Genomic DNA, 18,079 nt, shown 5'->3' on the forward strand with positions numbered 1-18,079 from the left:
GCTCCTCCGCCCGACGCTATTCCTTGTTGGCCCGCCCGCCCTCTTATCGTCCCTCGGCGTATGATTTCAATACCGCGGGCTCGGCGGAATGAATTTTTACAATCGAGCAATGCAGCCCTCGCGCTGCATCGCGCACTCCGTACGTGCTCCGTCGAAATATTCCGTGGTAAGCAGGGAGCGTTCGGAAACGCGGAAACGCACCGCGGGAAGTAATAACGACGGCCGGCTGAAAACGCCGCGCGTCCGGTTCGCACGCTCGATACGAGAGACGTAAGCGAAACGGTGAATAATCGTCACGCATTTAATAGGACGGCAAATATTTAATTATTGGTATAAATTAGATCGCGATTATCTACGGCCGGCGAATCGATTCGATTAAATGTTTAATTATGCAATTATAACGTGCGCTCTCCTGTTACAGCGGTCGAACAACAGGGTGAAATGCGTGCCTGTTTTCAATGACGTTCGCCGCGATATACCGCGCCGGGTGGAGATTTCGCGAAGGATAAATACACGTTCGTTCCGCATGCATCTGTATCCAATAAACGGGCGCGAGCTTACGTACAGGTACGCTCCAGGGAAATAGGGAGAGTGCCGCGTAGTTATATAGTCGAAAAAATGTGCCGGGAAGTGAGGGAAAGAGAGGAAATATTCGTTTGCCCCGCGGGCGAAAATTATCGTGATGAACCGATTCGCGCTGCGACGCGCACGGACAGGGTGTGTCTAAACTCCGCCGACACCAGCACGCAGATTCTACGTTAAAAAGTGTGTAAGAAAGTCTCGGTAAATGTTTGTCCTCGAACGCTTAGCTTCTGAGATATGTATCTGCCGCAAGCTCGATTAAAAAATATATGTGTTTCATTAGTTGACGTAATTTTTCGTGTTTTACAAATAAGTAGACACGTATTGCTGTACAAGTTTTCCAAAATGTCTGCCCCTCTTATCAATGCACAATTGACGTCTACGGAGTAAAGACGCGCGTACATTTATAAATATTGTTTCATTATTTATAACACTAAACATGGTAATAATGTACTGACGAATCAGTCTTCGGTTAATATTCAGAGATATCAAAATTGATAGGTATTGCATGAAAAAATGGGTAAAAAAGTGTGGCATTAGCATTCTTAACGCGCTTATCGTGACACATTTTTCCTCCATCGTTGTCACCTTTTTAATGCTATATCTCAGAAACCGAGCTTTTGCGGATGTGCGTTTACTAAGGCTTCTTTATTTATTTTTCGACATAGAAGTAAGTTTGTCGGTGAAGTTCAGATACACCCTATATACAAGGTTTCCGATCATTTACTCGGCATGGTGTGCAGATAGAACAGATAAAGCTGAACGGAAAGGTTGCGTACCATTTTGCAAAATTCGCAGCAATTAATGAGGAATTAATTAATCTATACGAGCCAATGAGCGCACGACAACGGCAAGCCGGGCTGTATATAAAGAAAAATGACACTTCTGAAAGCTTGCCTAGCAACAATGAATATCAACCGATTTCTAGAGGCGTAGCAACGCAGCGAGCAGACATATGACACAGCGCTGCGAAAAGATACGCCTCTCATTATCAATTGACACCTATTAGCTCGTACAGATTAATTAATTTTTCACCAACTATTGCGAATTTTGCAAAACGCTAAATGACTTTTCCGTTCAGTTTTACCCGTTCCAACTGCGCGCCACGGATCCCGAGAAAGTTACCGGACACCCTGTGTATTTCGTTGCGCCAGCTGAAAATTGACGATCCATCATTACGCGCAATTTGCAGTTGCAGGAAAGAAAAAGAAAAAATTCGCACGGGTTCGGGCTTCCGGCTCGCGAGCTCGCAAACTCGAACGCGATCGCGCGATGTGGCGTCAGCTGTCGTCGTTGGGGTTTTTCGTTCCGTGACGCGTTTAGCGAAGAGAGAGAGAGAGAGAGAGAGAAAGAGAGAGAGAAGGAGAGTTTGGTAGATAAAACTCGAATTAAAAGAAAAAAGGAAGAGAGAAAAAGGACTTTGATGACATCAGAATTTTATTCATAACGTCTTCTCGGAGATGATGTTATCGCTGAAAAAAGCGCCGGAGCGAGTTCTGCATCGCGTGACTGTGCGAAAGCGCTCGCGCGATGACATTGACAATAAGCAGCGCGCGTGCGACGCGATTTCGAGCGCGATCCTATTATCGAAAAAAATGCCGCGTCGCGGACGGTCGTATTAATATTTTCGTTAGACGCGGGGAAAAACGAACGAGCGAGCGAGCGTTTGTTCGCCGCCTCGTGGAATTTGCATTTAATTGTGCGCGTCGGATGGCCGGCAATCCCCGGCTTCGGGAAATCAAATTCGACATCTCGATTTTCGTCACGCGCCCGCTCTCGTCGTCGCGGCGGCGGCTCGCCGAAATTAACGGAACCGGTGAACATCGTACCATCTGGAGGAGGGGGGGGCAAGAGGAAGTTGCTTCTCCCGCGGGTCCAATGCCACGGGAGAAGAAAAAATTATTTTCCGCGCGCAGCAGCTTCCCCCGCGAGAGATTAACGACGTTAGACGTCGTTCTCGGCTTTCTCCCCCTCTTCCTCCCCCTCTCTCTCACTCTTTCTCTCTCTCTCTCTCTCTCTCTCTTTCGGCTCTCTCTTTCTAATAATCGTTTCTTCATTCTCGCGGAACGACTCATGGTGTGACCGGAATATCTCGACAGGTATAGTCGCATAAGAACGCTCGTGTGCTCCTTTGGTTGCACCCTTAAATTCAAGGACCGCTTTATCGACGGTAATCGGCCGAGATATGAGAATTTATACGGGACGAGGGGGTGAGTTTCCCGCACGTCGATCCGCGGTGTGGCCTGGCGTGGCGTGGGTGCGAAACGACGGGGGGGAAATATGCCGGGAAGGAGGGCGAAGGACTCCTTTTACGTGCGTATACATCCTCGAAGAAGGACCCTCGATTCTTTCCGGGCACGAAGTCAAGTAATTGGCAATAAATTCCGCGCGCAGACCGAGTCGTAAAATTTTCTCGCCGGCATTGTCATAAATTATAGATAACGCGGATACCGCGGAGGCGGCGGAGGGTAGTCCGGGTTCTCACTTGTAAATCGAGTACGAGCGAGCGTTTAAAGGAAATGTATTAATTGTGCGATCTATGTATGCCCACACTCAACGTCGCGTGCGTTTACAGGCGAGGGTAGATTTCCGGCCGTTTGTGCGTTCTCGGGTTGTACGTCGACGACGTACCCACTTGTTCCCAAGTGGAAATTTTAGTCCTAGTTTAAGTTTAATTTGCTTCTACATTGGGTGTTCAAAGGGTTTCTATTGTGCTCCTTTGGTGCTACAAATGAGGACTTGAAGATGACGTAAAATTTAAAACTTCGATCCTTTCGGGTCGTCAATTAATTAATATTCTCAATGATTCCAAAAGAATAATCGCTCTATGGGAAAGAATGTCTGCAGATTTAAATTAGCCCCAAGCTTTACACGATTTGCTGCAGTAACCAAGATAAGTAAATTAAATGTATCAGGCTCTTGATACGTGCAATACGTGTTAGAAACATAAAAGAAAACCTGTAAGAACCGCGAGCGCGGTTGTTGGTGCGAATAAATTTTTTTATTTTTCGCGATGTTTTTAAGAGAATCAATTAATTAATTAATAGTTTAGGTATTGGACGGTTTCATTAATATTAACAATTGGGACACGGAGTCCATTTGACGTGGGAGGGTAGATTCTCCGCGTTTGAAGGTCCGACGAATTATTCAGCGCGTGCGTTATATTGACAGACACATTTTCACCCTCCTGTATATAAGATTTATTCGTATCAACAAGCGCGTTCGGCTCTCATAGACTTTAGGAAGATCAACAACTTGCTTGAAAAACAATTTGCAACGTCTGAAAGTAGCCGCATATTCGGTTACCGAAAGACTCAGGCAATCGAGATTGACAGCACTTGTTTGCGACATCGGATATCTTGATCTCGCGCATAAACGAGCATTCGCTTATTCGGGAACTGATTTATAAACGCAGCGGCGTTATCGACCGATTCGCTTAGACGGCACCGTCGACGGCGGCGGCGGCAAACTCGAAAATGATGAGCGGTGATATTAAATTCCCATTTTTATTACATCAACGTCAACATTGCGAGCGCTTAATTACGCGGCACATGGCGGTCGGTTTTTACAAGACGCGACGAGTGGCGAGTTACACGGGGAGAGATCGCGGCTTCTGTTCTCGAGACTTCGCGTTACCGACGCGCCGGCGGCGGTCGCATTCACTTCACGAAGATTAGACTGTCCAGGGCGTATCCCCCACGTGAGCTCGAGTCGCGTGAATTCGGGACTGTTTTCCGAGGCGCGGATTCGCGGCTGTTAAAGATAACGAACAACGGAACGGCCTCGGGCGAGCTGCAGAACTGCTACTCTGCGTATTCGCGCGCGTCGGAAATGTAACTTTCGAAAACTCGATAATTCAGCCGGGAACGTGCGCTCGTCATTACCGGGGGAAGAGGGTTCGTGCGTAACCTACCCCGCCGACGCTGTGCGACCGCTGTTCCCGGCGTTTTCATAACCGCGGCGAATTAAACGCGCGTTCTCGCTCGCACGGAAAAGGTCCTCCCAGCGCGGAGTGGAACGTCACTCGTGTGTCGACGGTGACGTTCAGCCTCTCCACAAGCTCTCCCGGCCCGATCGTTTCAACCTCGGCGAGGTTTTCCGTTTTAAACAGAGTGACGAAAAAAACATAAAACGCGCGCCACCGGTACTCGCGCGTTCGCTTTGTTTCCCGACGACCGGCGAAAGATCCTCGCGTCGAGCATCGACGGACTCGATGTTCGGTTTTACCCCATTGTACACCCTCGACGACGTATCCGCTACAGACGCGTACAGGATGTCGGAAATCCTACTCGGGATCCGAGTGTGGGATCGGTGCGAACGGATGGGGAAGTCACGTGGCATTTTGCGAAAATCCCAGCGGTTAATGAGGAATCGATTGATCTGTACGAGGTAACGGTCGCACGAGAAACAGTGGCCGGACTTCGCTCGAAGGAAAATGGCTTATAAATACGTCGGAAGGTGTCCTGGCGATCGGATGAGCGTCGACTGATTTCAAAAGCCTTCTCTTGCCTTCGCTACGTCCGCTTTCGTTCTTCCGCTTCTCTCGAATCGTCCCCTCCTACGATACCGTGTAACAGAGAAGGCTCTACTGATTAACACATCCCTGTCCTTCGGTCTTGACGTCAGCTCTCCAATGGCAACGCTCAGTCCATCCTTGTATCTCCGTGACGACCGCGCAGTCGAGTTAAAATGCTCGCCGCGCAGTCAAACGAGATCGCGAATGAGGAAGGAGATATAAAACCGCTTCAATTAATCAGGGACGATTAATTACGCGCCCACGGATGTGGAAGAGTCGCCGGCGAGCCGTATTAGCGAGCGAGCGAGCGCGCATTAATTTCCGGGATATTCATTCGTCCGTCCGTTCAGCGCGACCATCCGACGCCCGTCGGCGGATCCGATTTCCCCTCCCTCCCGTAAGCGTTATTTACAATTAAATTAAAACGGCGGATTCGTCAGCGCGGCGGTAGAAAGGAGGCGGAGGATGATCTTCGGCAGGGCGCGCTGCCGTCGTATTGTTAAGGATAAGCCGATCTTCTCGATATTCAATTTATACGCCGCGGTGCGTTTGATCGATGCGCGCCGCGGATGGAATTCCCATCGAATCTGCATACGGCAATATTCCCGGCTCCGTATATTTCGACATATCCATCGGCGAGAGGCTCGCTCGCGATGAACAAGGCCGTCGAATCGCCCGCCCGTTATCCGTCCGTTGCTGTATTCGGCAACGTTGACTAATATGATTGCTCGAGGACGATCCTGAACAACGGAATTCATCTCCTCCACGTGGTAACAAAGCCTCCGATATCTTTTTTTTCTCTCCTGCTATTCTATTTTTTCTTTTCTCTCTCTCTCTCTCTCTCTCTCTCTCTCTCTCTCTTTTTGGCGTGTTCGTTTTGCTTTTTCGGCGGAAAAATCGAGGAGGACGGAACGATACCGTGATGTATAACACTGTGCATCGACGGACGGACGGGCGTTTCGATAGGAATTCACCGTTGACAGATTACATCGATTCAACATATTTTTGTGCATTCCGCGGGGGACGAATAAATTTTTCGCCGTCGTCGTACACGCGCGACAACGCGCGTCACGCTCATAATTAATCGGGAGATTAATCGAGCGAGGTATTAACCCCCGAATAACAAGGGTCGGTTTCTATTCCGATACTTCTGCACACGCGCGCCGGCGAAAGCGTAGCGTGTTGTGATCTCGTGAGTCCTTCAAGCCGGTTTTCCCGCAGCAACTGGTAGCGTAAAGTAAGGTAGGACTGTACTACCTTAGGGCCTAATTCTCCCACCCAGCGCTTCCGATCAAATTTGACCTACCTTGTTATTAACGCTCGATTTTTTTCAATTATTTTTTTTAACTCATTTCATTATTTTATATTATTTATATCATATATTATTTTATATTATATATTATTTTGTGATAAAGTATTTGTCATAAATTGACGATGATAACAGATTGTGATTATTATTTTTGGACCAATTAAAGGGAAAAACGGATAACTTTCTCTCTCTCTTTTATTTTTATTGATTAAATTTTATTCAAATTCGATTAACTGTTTTCACAGTTTTTCCTCTCATTCTTTCTTAAATTATTCTTATTCATTATTATTATTCTCTTTTATATTGTTTTTCTGAAAGAAAATTAACAGTTTGAACACCCAATAGATGAGTTTTAAAGATTTCCATTCAGATAAATATCGCAATGTATTTTATACTTCAGGTATATTGCGATATATTTCGTTCATTTTTAAATATTTTCTAACTTATTGTGAAAATAAATATGCCCAGTCGACAAAATTAGTTAAATAAACGACAAAATGCTTCCACCAGTCGGGTCCGACCCATCTCGTTGAACGTGTGACTACATAAGCCTTGTTACTCGAGGGTTAAGAGTCGGCGCCGCTCCCGCGTCCCGGCGACGTTCCCCGCGTTCCCCCGAGTAAGTCGCGCGGTATAAGTCGCGTTTGAGAGAAAACAATTAAGTAACGATGAGCGAGCGAGACTCGGAGGCGAGCGGTAATGAATATTCAAAGGAGTGCGCTCGCGACTGCCGCGCGGGCTCGCCGAATTTTGCCGCCGACGACTTAAGATCTTTAACGACGTTTCATCCTCCGGGATATTCCGGCTCGTGAAAACGACGAAGACGGCGGCGGAAGGAAAACGGAAGCGGCGCTTAATCACGGCAAGAGCTCTCGCAGGAGAGGACGATGCCTCGTAGACGGAGAACGGCGGGAGAGAGGCATCGGGAGCGAAGAAACGTAGGGCGCGAGGTTTGAACCTCGAAAACGGGGAGAAGGGCTGGAAATAATCTTTTAAGGCGGCCGAAGAAGTTGCCGCAGTTATAAACAGAAATTTAGATCCAGTTGCTAAAGTAAACAGAGCAGGGAGCGCGCCACTCCGGATGCCTCCACTGCGATTCCATCCCTTGGTGCTTGATCTAAGCGACACAGCCTAGTAACCCTCCGGCTCTCTCCTTCCCTCCTCTCTCTCTCTCTCTCTCTCTCTCTTTCCCTCCTCCTCGTCTCTGTTTTTCTCTCTGTTCCTCTTTCTGCACTTGCCGGCGGGATAAGAGAGCGAGCGTCGTCGTCGTCGCGTCTCACCGAACGTGGAACTTTTCACTTAGCCACGGTCGCCGATAAAAAGTTGGCTGATCTAATAACCGGCGACACCAGCCAGCCACCGTCGACTCCGTCGTTCCATGATCGAAGTTTCCCAACGATTTCGCGGCGAGGTTGAGGTTGCCGCTCGCGGTGACGAGGACGACGGCTCTCCAAAATGCGTCGCGTGTGACCCGCGGAAGGGGGAAGGTTCGACGGGAAAAGGAGGTCTCGCCCTCCGAGTTTTCGGATCGCGAGCGAGCGAGCTGCGGCGGGGAACGCCGGCGGAATTTTATTCCCGTCGATGTCGCGCTACGCGGGGAACTCGCTGATGTACTCTCGCTTCTCTCTCTCTCTCTCTCTCTCTCTCTCTCTTTCTGAACGGTCTCAACCATCCGCCGGCGCTTTCGAGAAGTTGGTCGGCCTCTCGTTTTAACTTCTTTGCCGCGTGGAAGAGAAAAAAGAAACGAATGATATCGGTGATTCTCTTGCCCGTTTCCGTCAACGATCGATTCTAAATCAGCCCGCAATCTCTCTCTCTCTCTCTCTCTCTCTCTCTCTCATCTACGTTTTCGCGTTTCCTTCGTGGCCGAAAAGAAAGAGCGGCTGGTTGGAGCGCCGGTAAATCGCGCGTCTAGCGCGAACACGTGTAGATACGGCGGACGAATAAACGTTGCTGTGTATACATATTATATTGCTGTATTTTGCGCGAGCTTACCGCCCGTGACGCGACACGTGAGGTACGGTGTATCGCCTTCCTCATAAGGGCCAGCTGTGCCGTTCAAGATGCGACCCCATCGATCCAGAATGGTTGGCTGTTCCGGCGGAACTGCAACAGAAAGAGGGGGGGAAGAGTTCGTATAGCTGTTGTTTCGAAAAGTAGAAAGACAGGAGTGGAGAGACGCTTATCTTTATTATCATCGCCGGCGTTATCTACATTAATAACGCATCAAGTATCATTATCTACCTTATATAGAAATAGATTTGCTTGTTTTGGTCGAATAGTAGATTGCACGTTTTACTTCTGAAATGTATGTACATGTCACAAGCTCATCATAAGCACATCAAATTTACTCCAAATATATTCCCAATCCCAGTAAGTGTCCAAGTCCGACCCCTAGTCGAAGCAGTATTTTTCGGCAACATAATAAATAAAAAATCGCTTCTAATTGATTCAGCAACGGTAAAAGGAGTTTTCAGGGGAACTGATTGATTCGCAATAACTAACTATTAGCCTTTCGCACAAAATAATCGCAAAATGCTAAATAGACAAGGAAGTCTAATTACAATAAACCTCTCTCAATATATCAGCAATATATTCGCAACTGTCACTTGTTAGTCCATTCTTATCTTTCGAGGGATTCGAAGTCCGAACGTACGAAACATTCGCGCAATTCGCACACGTCTCGTCGAAGATTCACACGGAGCAACGCGGCGGCGCTCAGATATCGCGGATCGACGACATTATATCGCTATAAGTTATACATGTGTGTCGCGTGAGTTCGGGACTGGCTTTCTTTTTTACCGTTCCGCCGTTCCGTACAAATTCGGCGTGGCTGCATAGAATATGTAGTACGCGTATCGGGCTGGCGTGTAGCTATGATCGTTCGCGGATTAAGCGCGGCGATATTTTTCCGCGGAATATTCGCTCTCGCGAAATCGAAGCGGAGTCGGATAAACCGGCCAGGATATTTCTCTTGCTTTTTTCATTATTTTGGAAGTTACGCGCATACGTCGAACGTATCCGGCGTTTTATCAACGAGGTTACGGTACTCGCTTTCCCCTCATTCTTCCTTTCTTCCCCCGTGCTCGATCGCGCATCCTCCTTCCTCCCCCGCCTCCTCTCGCTCACGCTCTCGTCTTGTTTCCCGCGCACAGTTCTGCCTCTTTTTTGCCATCTTTTTCGTAAATTATGCGACCTCAGGCTCACCGCTTCGGCTCTCGTTTACCGATCCGAGCTAATTTCCCGCGACCGTAATCGCGCGGGTATACATCGGGGGTTTTATATCAATTCTCGCAATTTGAGTAGCGCTATTTGAGTGCGCTAATACCCGCTTAAATGCTTCGGTTAACGACTTTCATGAAAGAGTCATCGTTACGACGGTTAGCGCGTAAATAAGTAAAGCGGCAGGAGAAAACGGGCGGATTATTGGACGGCGAACGTGTACGCGTTTCGATTAAAGTTAAGCTCTTTCGTTGAATTTTACGTCCACCCTGGGAACTCTACCATTTATTTGAATGGATAATCTCTCTCTTTTCTCTCTCTTTCCCCCTCAACCTTTCCTCCCTTTCCCCGTCTTAGAAGCCTGTACTTCTTTATGAGCCGCGGAGGGTTGCGCGTTATCAGTCCCGCGCTCCGCCTTTCCTCGCGGAGCTCTTCATCGTCGCGCCGACTTCAGATCCCCGAAGTGAGACGCGAAAAAAGCGCGAGTCCACTTGTTGACGTTGCTACGAGTTATTATTTGTACCGCCACTCGTTCACCTCGTTCAGGACTACGGGGGAAAAAAAACAGGAACAAAAAAAAACAAAATATCGTCCGTCGCGCTCGGTTCTATTTTATTGATTCTCGCGCAATCGCGCAAAACTCGGTAAATTTATCGCGAATATTAATACTCAATATAGCTGGCTGAAGGGTCTCCGGCGAATTTACCGACTAGCACTCGACGCCGCGAGTCGCGTTCATCGACGATGCGTGCACGACTGTGTGTGTGTGTGTGCGATACGCGCGCGCGTATACGAGAGGTGCGCCAACCACTCGGACGCGTCCGCCTTTTTCATCCTCGGTAGATCGCTCGAATCGCCGATTCACTAGGAGAAAAAAAGAGATATATATCTACTAAGCCCACCCCCCCTTTCCCCCCGTGAAATATTTAACGCAGATTTTGCGGGCACGTAGTTCCGACGTTCTTTTTTTTTTTTTACGAGTGATCCTAGGATCGATTCGTGGCTACGACTGTGAAAAAAATGGTTCAGGCGATCGGCAGCGCGCCGCTGGAAAGGCGCGTGTCTGCGCGTCAGAACGTTCTAAACGTTCTGAACGTTTGCATATTTGTACAATTAGACCGCCAAATGCGGCCGAATGCGCCCTTCGATATCGCCCGCTCGCCCATCCGCGGGGAAAGTTTCACCGTTACCTCGCTTTATCGCTCGTCCGAGCGTTTCGGCGCGCTCCTCGCGCGTCGAAATTCGCCCTCCTCCATGAGAACTCTTCGAACGCGATCGAAATATTTATTTATTTATTTTTTGCTTTTTTTCTCTCTCTCTCCCGTTCGTGAGCGCAATCGCACAGACGGCTGAGCGAGAGACGGTTTTCCTACGGGAACGTGGCAGCAACGATGACCTGCGAACGCCGGTCGGTCGGTCTGCCGGCCGGACGGGACGGACGGTCGGATTGCCGGGTGGAAACGATCAAAAATCGCCGGCAAATCGAGAACGATAACGTTATCGGGCACGATACGCCCGGGCCCCTGACGAAAGCACTTAATCAAACGCTCCGCGTTCCGCGGCAAATTCAATTTTCGGCCATCCACCGTAACATCCTACGCCAACACCTCGTGGCCGACCCGAGCCGGCCTTTCTCCTCTTTCCTCTCTTCTTCCACCGCCCCCATGCCCCTCCCCGCCCCCTCCTCATATTTGCCCCTCGTTTTCTCTTCTTCCTCGTCGACCTCGTTCTCTTCTGTCCTCTCCCTTTTTCTCTCTCTCTCTCTCTCTCTCTCTCTCTGCTTCTCGTGATGGCGCAACGCCGCGATGAAATTTTCTCCCCAACCTCCGTTCCACCTGCCGGAACGTACCTGTAAAGTATTCACGAGAATTTATGGCCGCTTTTCAATCCATAATCGGGTGTATCGTGGAAAATAAAGCGTCATCCATCGTAGCCACGCATGTCAGCGTGCCAATCAATCGACGATGCCCGGCGCTTCTCTCTTTTTTTTTTTTCTATTCTACCGTGCACCTCCCCTCTTTGTTCTTTTATTTTTTGTTTTCGGCGACGTGGCATTTCGCTCTGGTTCGCCGGTCCTCCTTCTCCCCCTACCTCTCTCTCTCTCTCTCTCTCTCTCTTTTCCGCTCCTCTTTTCGATTTTTTCCGCGTGGTTTTTCGTTTTCGTCCGTTTCCGTTTTTTTTTCGGACACAGCCTTGGGAGTCGGAATGGAAAGGGAACGTCGGCGAAAGATATCACCGGTGGATTTCCGCATGGAAAACGCTGCGCGAGGGCTCCTGCGTTAAGCTCGTTTGACGCTGTTCGCGCACGGCGACTCTAAGCTTCGGGCGTAGATTAATTAAATCCACATCAATGTCGATGCGCGTGCGAATTGCATTTCTCGATTCTGGATTCGTTGCTGGATTCGTTTTCGATTCATCTTCCTCGAGTACGTCCTCCCGTTCCTTCAGGATCGTGCTCGCTCCTAATTTGCAAAGCGGTATAATTACACGTACCATCGAGTATTTCTGGGCGAAACTTCGCGTTTCGCGTGTATACGCACGTGAAAGATGGACATCGCGCGTAAAATTACGACTCGTGAAATATGCGGGCATAATGTGCGTAAAATATTGAAATAAATGGCCGAATATTGAAATATATTAAATTAGAAAAATCCTCCAACACTGTCTTAAATTTCCCGATGTTTCACACTCTCGAATATCTCTCGTTAAAACCTGATGTTAATCAATGATGATCAAAATTGTCAAAAAAGATAATGTGCCAAATTTATCTCAAAAGATAGGGAAATATTTGCGCTTTTCAGCGCATCGTTTAAACTCACGGTAACGTTTGAGAATAACGATCATCATTTTAGGGTTGGTAATTAGTCGCAAGCAAAGGAAGACCCGACGATCCTTTTTATTTACGCGCGATACAACTGACACGTGATAATAATTAAACGTTTGTACGACGGAAGCGACACGGGCGTGCACGGGTTGGTATGCGCGTAACGTTTAGCCGGCGCGGCCTCTAATTTAGCGCAATTTTGCTTCGAAAAGCTACGCGTTCGGGCAAATTAAATGGGAATCATAGCGTGATGCGCATCATCCGGGATGATCTGCAATGAACGATGACACCCCAGAGAGGTTTCATTTTCACGAGGCTCGAGAGATGATATTTCGCCGGACTTTTGCGCGCGGCGTGCACACCTGGCGTGTTTTCTCTCTCCGCGCTCTTTAATCCGATCGATCGATTCCAATCGCGAACGGCGATCCTTCTATGTTTCAGAATAGAAAGATTATTTATTGATCCTACGACCTGTCGTCGGATATGACGTCAATATACCGACCGCAGTGTCGATGAATAAATCAGAAAGATGGCTACCTCGGTTTTTTTTTCTCTTTCTCGTTTTTCCACTGAGAATGGAATAAATAGCTAAAAAAAGAATACGAAGAGAGCTAAAAGAGCACCAAGGAATAAACGCGATCGAAGCTCACGATGCACTTTCGCGTCATATCGGATACGCGAAAAAGAAGAACGATCAATTTGTTTCACGAGCATCGAGAAGGGTGAGAGAGGGAAAGAGGTGGATGTTCGAGATTATTCGTCAATTCGTAAAATCGGTTTCTACGAGGACGAAAGAGGCGCGCGCACGCGTACGGAATTTCTTCATTATAATTTTCCTGATCGAATTTAATTAGCGGAGTAAAACAAAGTCGATCCGAAGTACGAAATTAAGCAATTAACGAGCGCGACATATTACGATGACGAGATAAAGTCATCCTTTATCGTAGCGCCGCGTCACGGTGAATTGATTCGGCGAAAGACGAAACTACTAAAAGCCTGCATGATAGAGTTCCGAAAGGAAACTAAATTTCATCTCGTTCCACTTTGTCGGGCGGAGCACGTGTCTCATTCGATCACATAACAAGGTATTACGCGCGTTAATTACTTGGCCCGGAATTACGTCTTCTAGACGTGAGAGACCTATCCCAAGCCGAAAATACCTTCAATATTTCGCGAGCATTTTAGCTCGTGTATTTCAGTTCGTCCCGCGTCGCTTCTCGACGGCTCTTCGAGCAAAATAAAACGCTTGTGCATTCACATTCTACAGTCAGCTAAATCGAACTCTAATACGGTCGATATTAAATATCGGATGAAACGCAATAAAATGAATGAATACGAGTGAGTTCATGAACATAGCGCGACCTTCAATGCGGCATTTAACTCTTAACTTATTTGCATCAGAAAAGCGAATATACCTGTTCATTTCTCCATTAGTTATTATCATTGAAGCGAATCTATGCGCGCAATCGAAGCTAAATCAGATCATAAAAATCATGTATTTTCCCCTGTTTTATTTTTTTACTGGCGTCAATCTAATGAAAAAAAAAATCAGCGATATCGGGAAATTTTTCAAATCTAACGGCGCAAATGGATTCATAGAAATCTGAAAAAAGATGTCATTCGCGTATAAATCATCCCTATGTTTAGCGCACGCCTCCTAAAGATAAAATTTACGGCGCGAATAGAATCGTTCGTAAAATGTCGCGGATATTTTATTATTATTTTTTATCATTGCAACATAATTTATTCCCGACGTTCCGGGACGAATTCCCCCAAGCACGAATCAATATTACAACAATTTACATTTTCATGTATAATATAACGCTCGTTTTAGTTATTTATTGTTTTCCCGCCGACCGTTTTTAGAAAAATGAAATGTTAATATTTCCGCGCGATGTATTCGCGCAAAAAAGACGCGCATAAACACGTACGATTCGCATGACCGTCGACAAGCCGTCAAGTTCGAGTCGATCAATGCGAGACACGGTTACATTTCGACCACGTTACTGCACGAATGGGTTCTCTTTTTATTTCCGCTTCGAAATTCGTGAGGACAGCGCTACCGTCCTGTCACTTTCTGTCATCTTTCTTTAACAAGTCACTGAAAAAGTCACTATCGTCCAAAATGGATCATTATAGTCACTCTTTCCCTGAGCTGCCGTTAAATTTGTGTAATATAGACGTTCTACATGTATATGGTTATGCAAGAAGAGTCCAATCCACAAATTTATGACTTTTGAGATTTTGTTGCCAATAAATAGACTACTGTCTATACGTGTTTCTATATCAAACAAAAAGATGCAAGCCTTACGGGCGTCTTTAAAATTAATTAAAAAACAGTTTTTATTTCCTACCAGTTGTGCTATTTTTTACTAGTGGCGTCTTTTTCATCCATTTTTTAAGGATTAAATTTGTCAATGAATGCCTATAAAGAGAATAAAATGGACCATGCTTGACTTCTCAAACGATTGTGAAGACCTTAATGTTATTTACTTTTTTCAGTCATGTATCAGATTTTCATCTTCACTTGTCTCGAAACATACTTCATATAGATTGATCCATCTTGCATAACTGTGACCACGTATTTTTTCCATCTTTCTTGACAGAACTCGAAAGCGTACTTGTCATTCATTTGGTTTTCCCTGCTTGTGAATTTCACACGGTATTGTAAGAGAAACTTCCAATACATTCAATTATTTAAATAACTGGAACAAATCTGGGAAGGTAAGAGTAAATATTTGCTCTTTCTGCTTAAATGTCCTTAGTTATTCTCAGAATTTCACAATGTCACTTTTGGTCATTTTTTGATATTTGAGAAGTCACTTTTTGTTACCTCTTCTGTCGAGAAGAGCGGTCACTATTTCGCTTTTTTGTTCTGACGAGACTGAATGGCGGCGCGAAGAAAGAGGAGCGGACGATACGTTTCTCTCTCTCTCTCTCTCTCTCTTCGCGTGGATTACTTTCTTCAACGACGTAGCGTAAGATCGATACCGACGGTGCGCGCGATACTAATCAGGAGTTACACACACGCGCATTCGCGCGGGCGCGAGTGTATCTCGGAGAAGTATCGCTCGCGGGCAGAGTGTAATCGCGGAGCGTGCCGGTAGTTACGGATACAACGTTGCTTCGGAGATCGAAGTAGCCGTTCGTTTCTGCAAATAGGAAGGCGCGGTCTAGTTTTGCGTGCGACGTCCCGTGCACGTGCAAAACGGGTCCGTCTAGGCAAACACAGAGGGTGCCCGTGACGTCACGCGCGTTCTCTCACCTCGTATTTTATGCAATCGTCCCGTCCAAGCGAATCAATCGACGCGAATACCGAGAAGACGCGACGACGGGAGAGAGAGAGAGAGAGAGAGATCGGACACGACTGGACGAAGCAGCGGCAATTAGCAGCGGTAATCAATGGGCCTTGCTGAGGCCGCGTCGATAATTTCAGGACTGGCCTGGGAAGCGGGCGTATCCAGAAGCGGCGAATGTGTGCGTGTGTATGTGTGTTTGTGTGTGCATCGCCGCAATTTTAATTGAGTTAATTTCAGGCTCCTACCTTGTTAGGCAGGCACGCATACACATATATACATCCTCACGCACACGAGTATGGTTTCACGAGAGCGCTTGCAGCGCGAATTCAGCGCTGAAAAGAAAAATTTCGGGAAAAGCTACGGGTATGTGTGTGTATGTGTGTGGAGAAGTTCCGTCGTCGAGAACGTTCGGGCGCGAAAAGCGGACGCTTTTTCGTCACGATGGTCAGAATCGAACGGGGGGAGGGGGAGGGAGCGGTCTTCGAAGGCGGCTTAGATATTTGCGACACAGAACTCGCATTTACATCGGGCGAGATCGGGTCCGAGAATGGCCTTCCTCTTTGAACACCGCCTTTTCGCGGTATCCTTTGTGTCGCGCGTTAGCGAACGTGCGCGCATTTATCTGGCTTTATTAAAAAGACCCTCGTCGTCGACGTCGTCTCGTCGGCCGATCGAATCGAATGAAGTCGGCGCGAAGCGTATTGTCGTCGACTCTCCCCGGCGACTTTGCGTAATATCGGACGGAGGGCATATTTATTTCATACTCTTTCTCGTCCCACCCGCCGTACGGCGCGGCGCATTCGTCTAGAACTCGGCTCGAAGTGCGGAAAGTAACTCGTGTTTCGGTTTAATTTCATTTCAATCGTTACTCCGCGCGCGATTCGTAAAATGCCCTTTCCCCGCGTGGCGCTCAATTGTGTCTATTTTAGAGATGGGAAAATCTTCATGTCGGGTCAAATCAAAACTTATTTTTTTTTTATTTTCGAGTCTGAATCGAATCGTCGAAATGTAACTTTTAATTAACGACGTAATCACTTAATTTAGTGTGAAAATAGAGTGAAGGAAGACTTCCTGTAAGGTATAACTTGTATCTTGTGATATCGACTCATTTTAAAGTAAGATATGTATGTTTAAATATTTAGAATAAAATCGATACCGATAAAATACATTTTACTTAGGATGTAGCGGTAATTGAAAGGTGGCGAATGGTCATAAATCAATTATTAAAATACTTCGAAGGGCTTTGATTATCGGCTGTTTAAAATCAATGGAAGTGAATGATTTTAGCAATATAGTTTCATACAAATATATAATATACTGTGCATCGTAGATATATGTGCACAATTACGAGACCTCACATTAGAATAATTATAAATTTTTTAATTAACATTGAGATATATAAACTAAATATATACAATATTTCATTATATATTTATATCAATTGATTAAAAACCATTATTAAGCGTCAGGGCTCTTGAATTATCCACAGACGCGTTTGATAACATTATTTAAACTCGCAAATTTTTATATCATTTTTCTTGTCGATGTCTTGAATTACTTATAATATTTTCTATTATTGAAGGTAATCTTAACGTACAACGAACGTTTCAAATCATACCAATTCCCATGAAGTTGGATGCAAAGTTCCCGTAAAGTTGGGCGTTTTAGACAATACTTCACTACATGTATCGTTACGATCGTGCGATGCGAAATGCACTATTCGAAATTTTCGAATTATTCGGATTCGATTCAACCGTGTCAACAAGAGAAACGTGATTAAAAATCCGGCAAAGTTTCGCAAGTCTCCGGTGTGCGCAAATACGTGCGAAGTATAATTATCGTTCATTTGTGATTACGCGACGAGGGAAAATAGTGGGCGGCAAACAGAGAGGAAATTTGTATCGGTGGTTAAATGCGGAATGCAATTTTTCCATTTTTCATTTCCCCGGTCGCCTTCTGCGCAATCAAAGGGTTAATGATCCGCGTCGCCGCGACAATTAACGAAGACGAGCTCGGCAATCCAACGAAACTACAATCAGCCCGCGTTCCCTCCTAAAATCGGGGAAATAGTGGTAACGACCCGGCGTGGCGGCAGCGGCCGGTACTACGCGTGTCCCAAACGGTCGCGCAATCAAGTCGCGATTTTATTACATTTTTTCTGCGTGAACCCGCAGCACATACCAAAACCAACAAATATACGTACGACGCGACGCGGCGGACGGCGAGCGCGAGCGGGGGAGACCGACCTGGTGGGGAATATTCGTGATTTTTTTGTCAGAGGAGCGCGTTTGCAATGTAAATGGAACGGCGTGGGAAAGGGCCGGGGG

At 46.7% G+C, this 18,079-nt stretch overlaps 1 protein-coding gene across 1 annotated transcript in view; it reads right to left on the reverse strand.

Moving 5' to 3' along the window:
* The window catches only part of LOC106740546 (nephrin-like), a 522,836-nt gene that overhangs the window by 68,850 nt on the left and 435,907 nt on the right, over positions 1-18,079 (reverse strand). Inside the window, exon 4 of the mRNA XM_014611707.1 lies at positions 8,403-8,513. Within this exon, the coding sequence (XP_014467193.1) occupies positions 8,403-8,513 (111 nt within the window). The remainder of the gene's footprint in view (positions 1-8,402; positions 8,514-18,079) is intronic.

This window comes from Dinoponera quadriceps, unplaced genomic scaffold, assembly GCF_001313825.1.
Source record: "Dinoponera quadriceps isolate SergipeBrazil2010 unplaced genomic scaffold, ASM131382v1 scaffold396, whole genome shotgun sequence".
In the NCBI taxonomy this organism is placed as follows: Eukaryota; Metazoa; Arthropoda; class Insecta; order Hymenoptera; family Formicidae; genus Dinoponera; species Dinoponera quadriceps.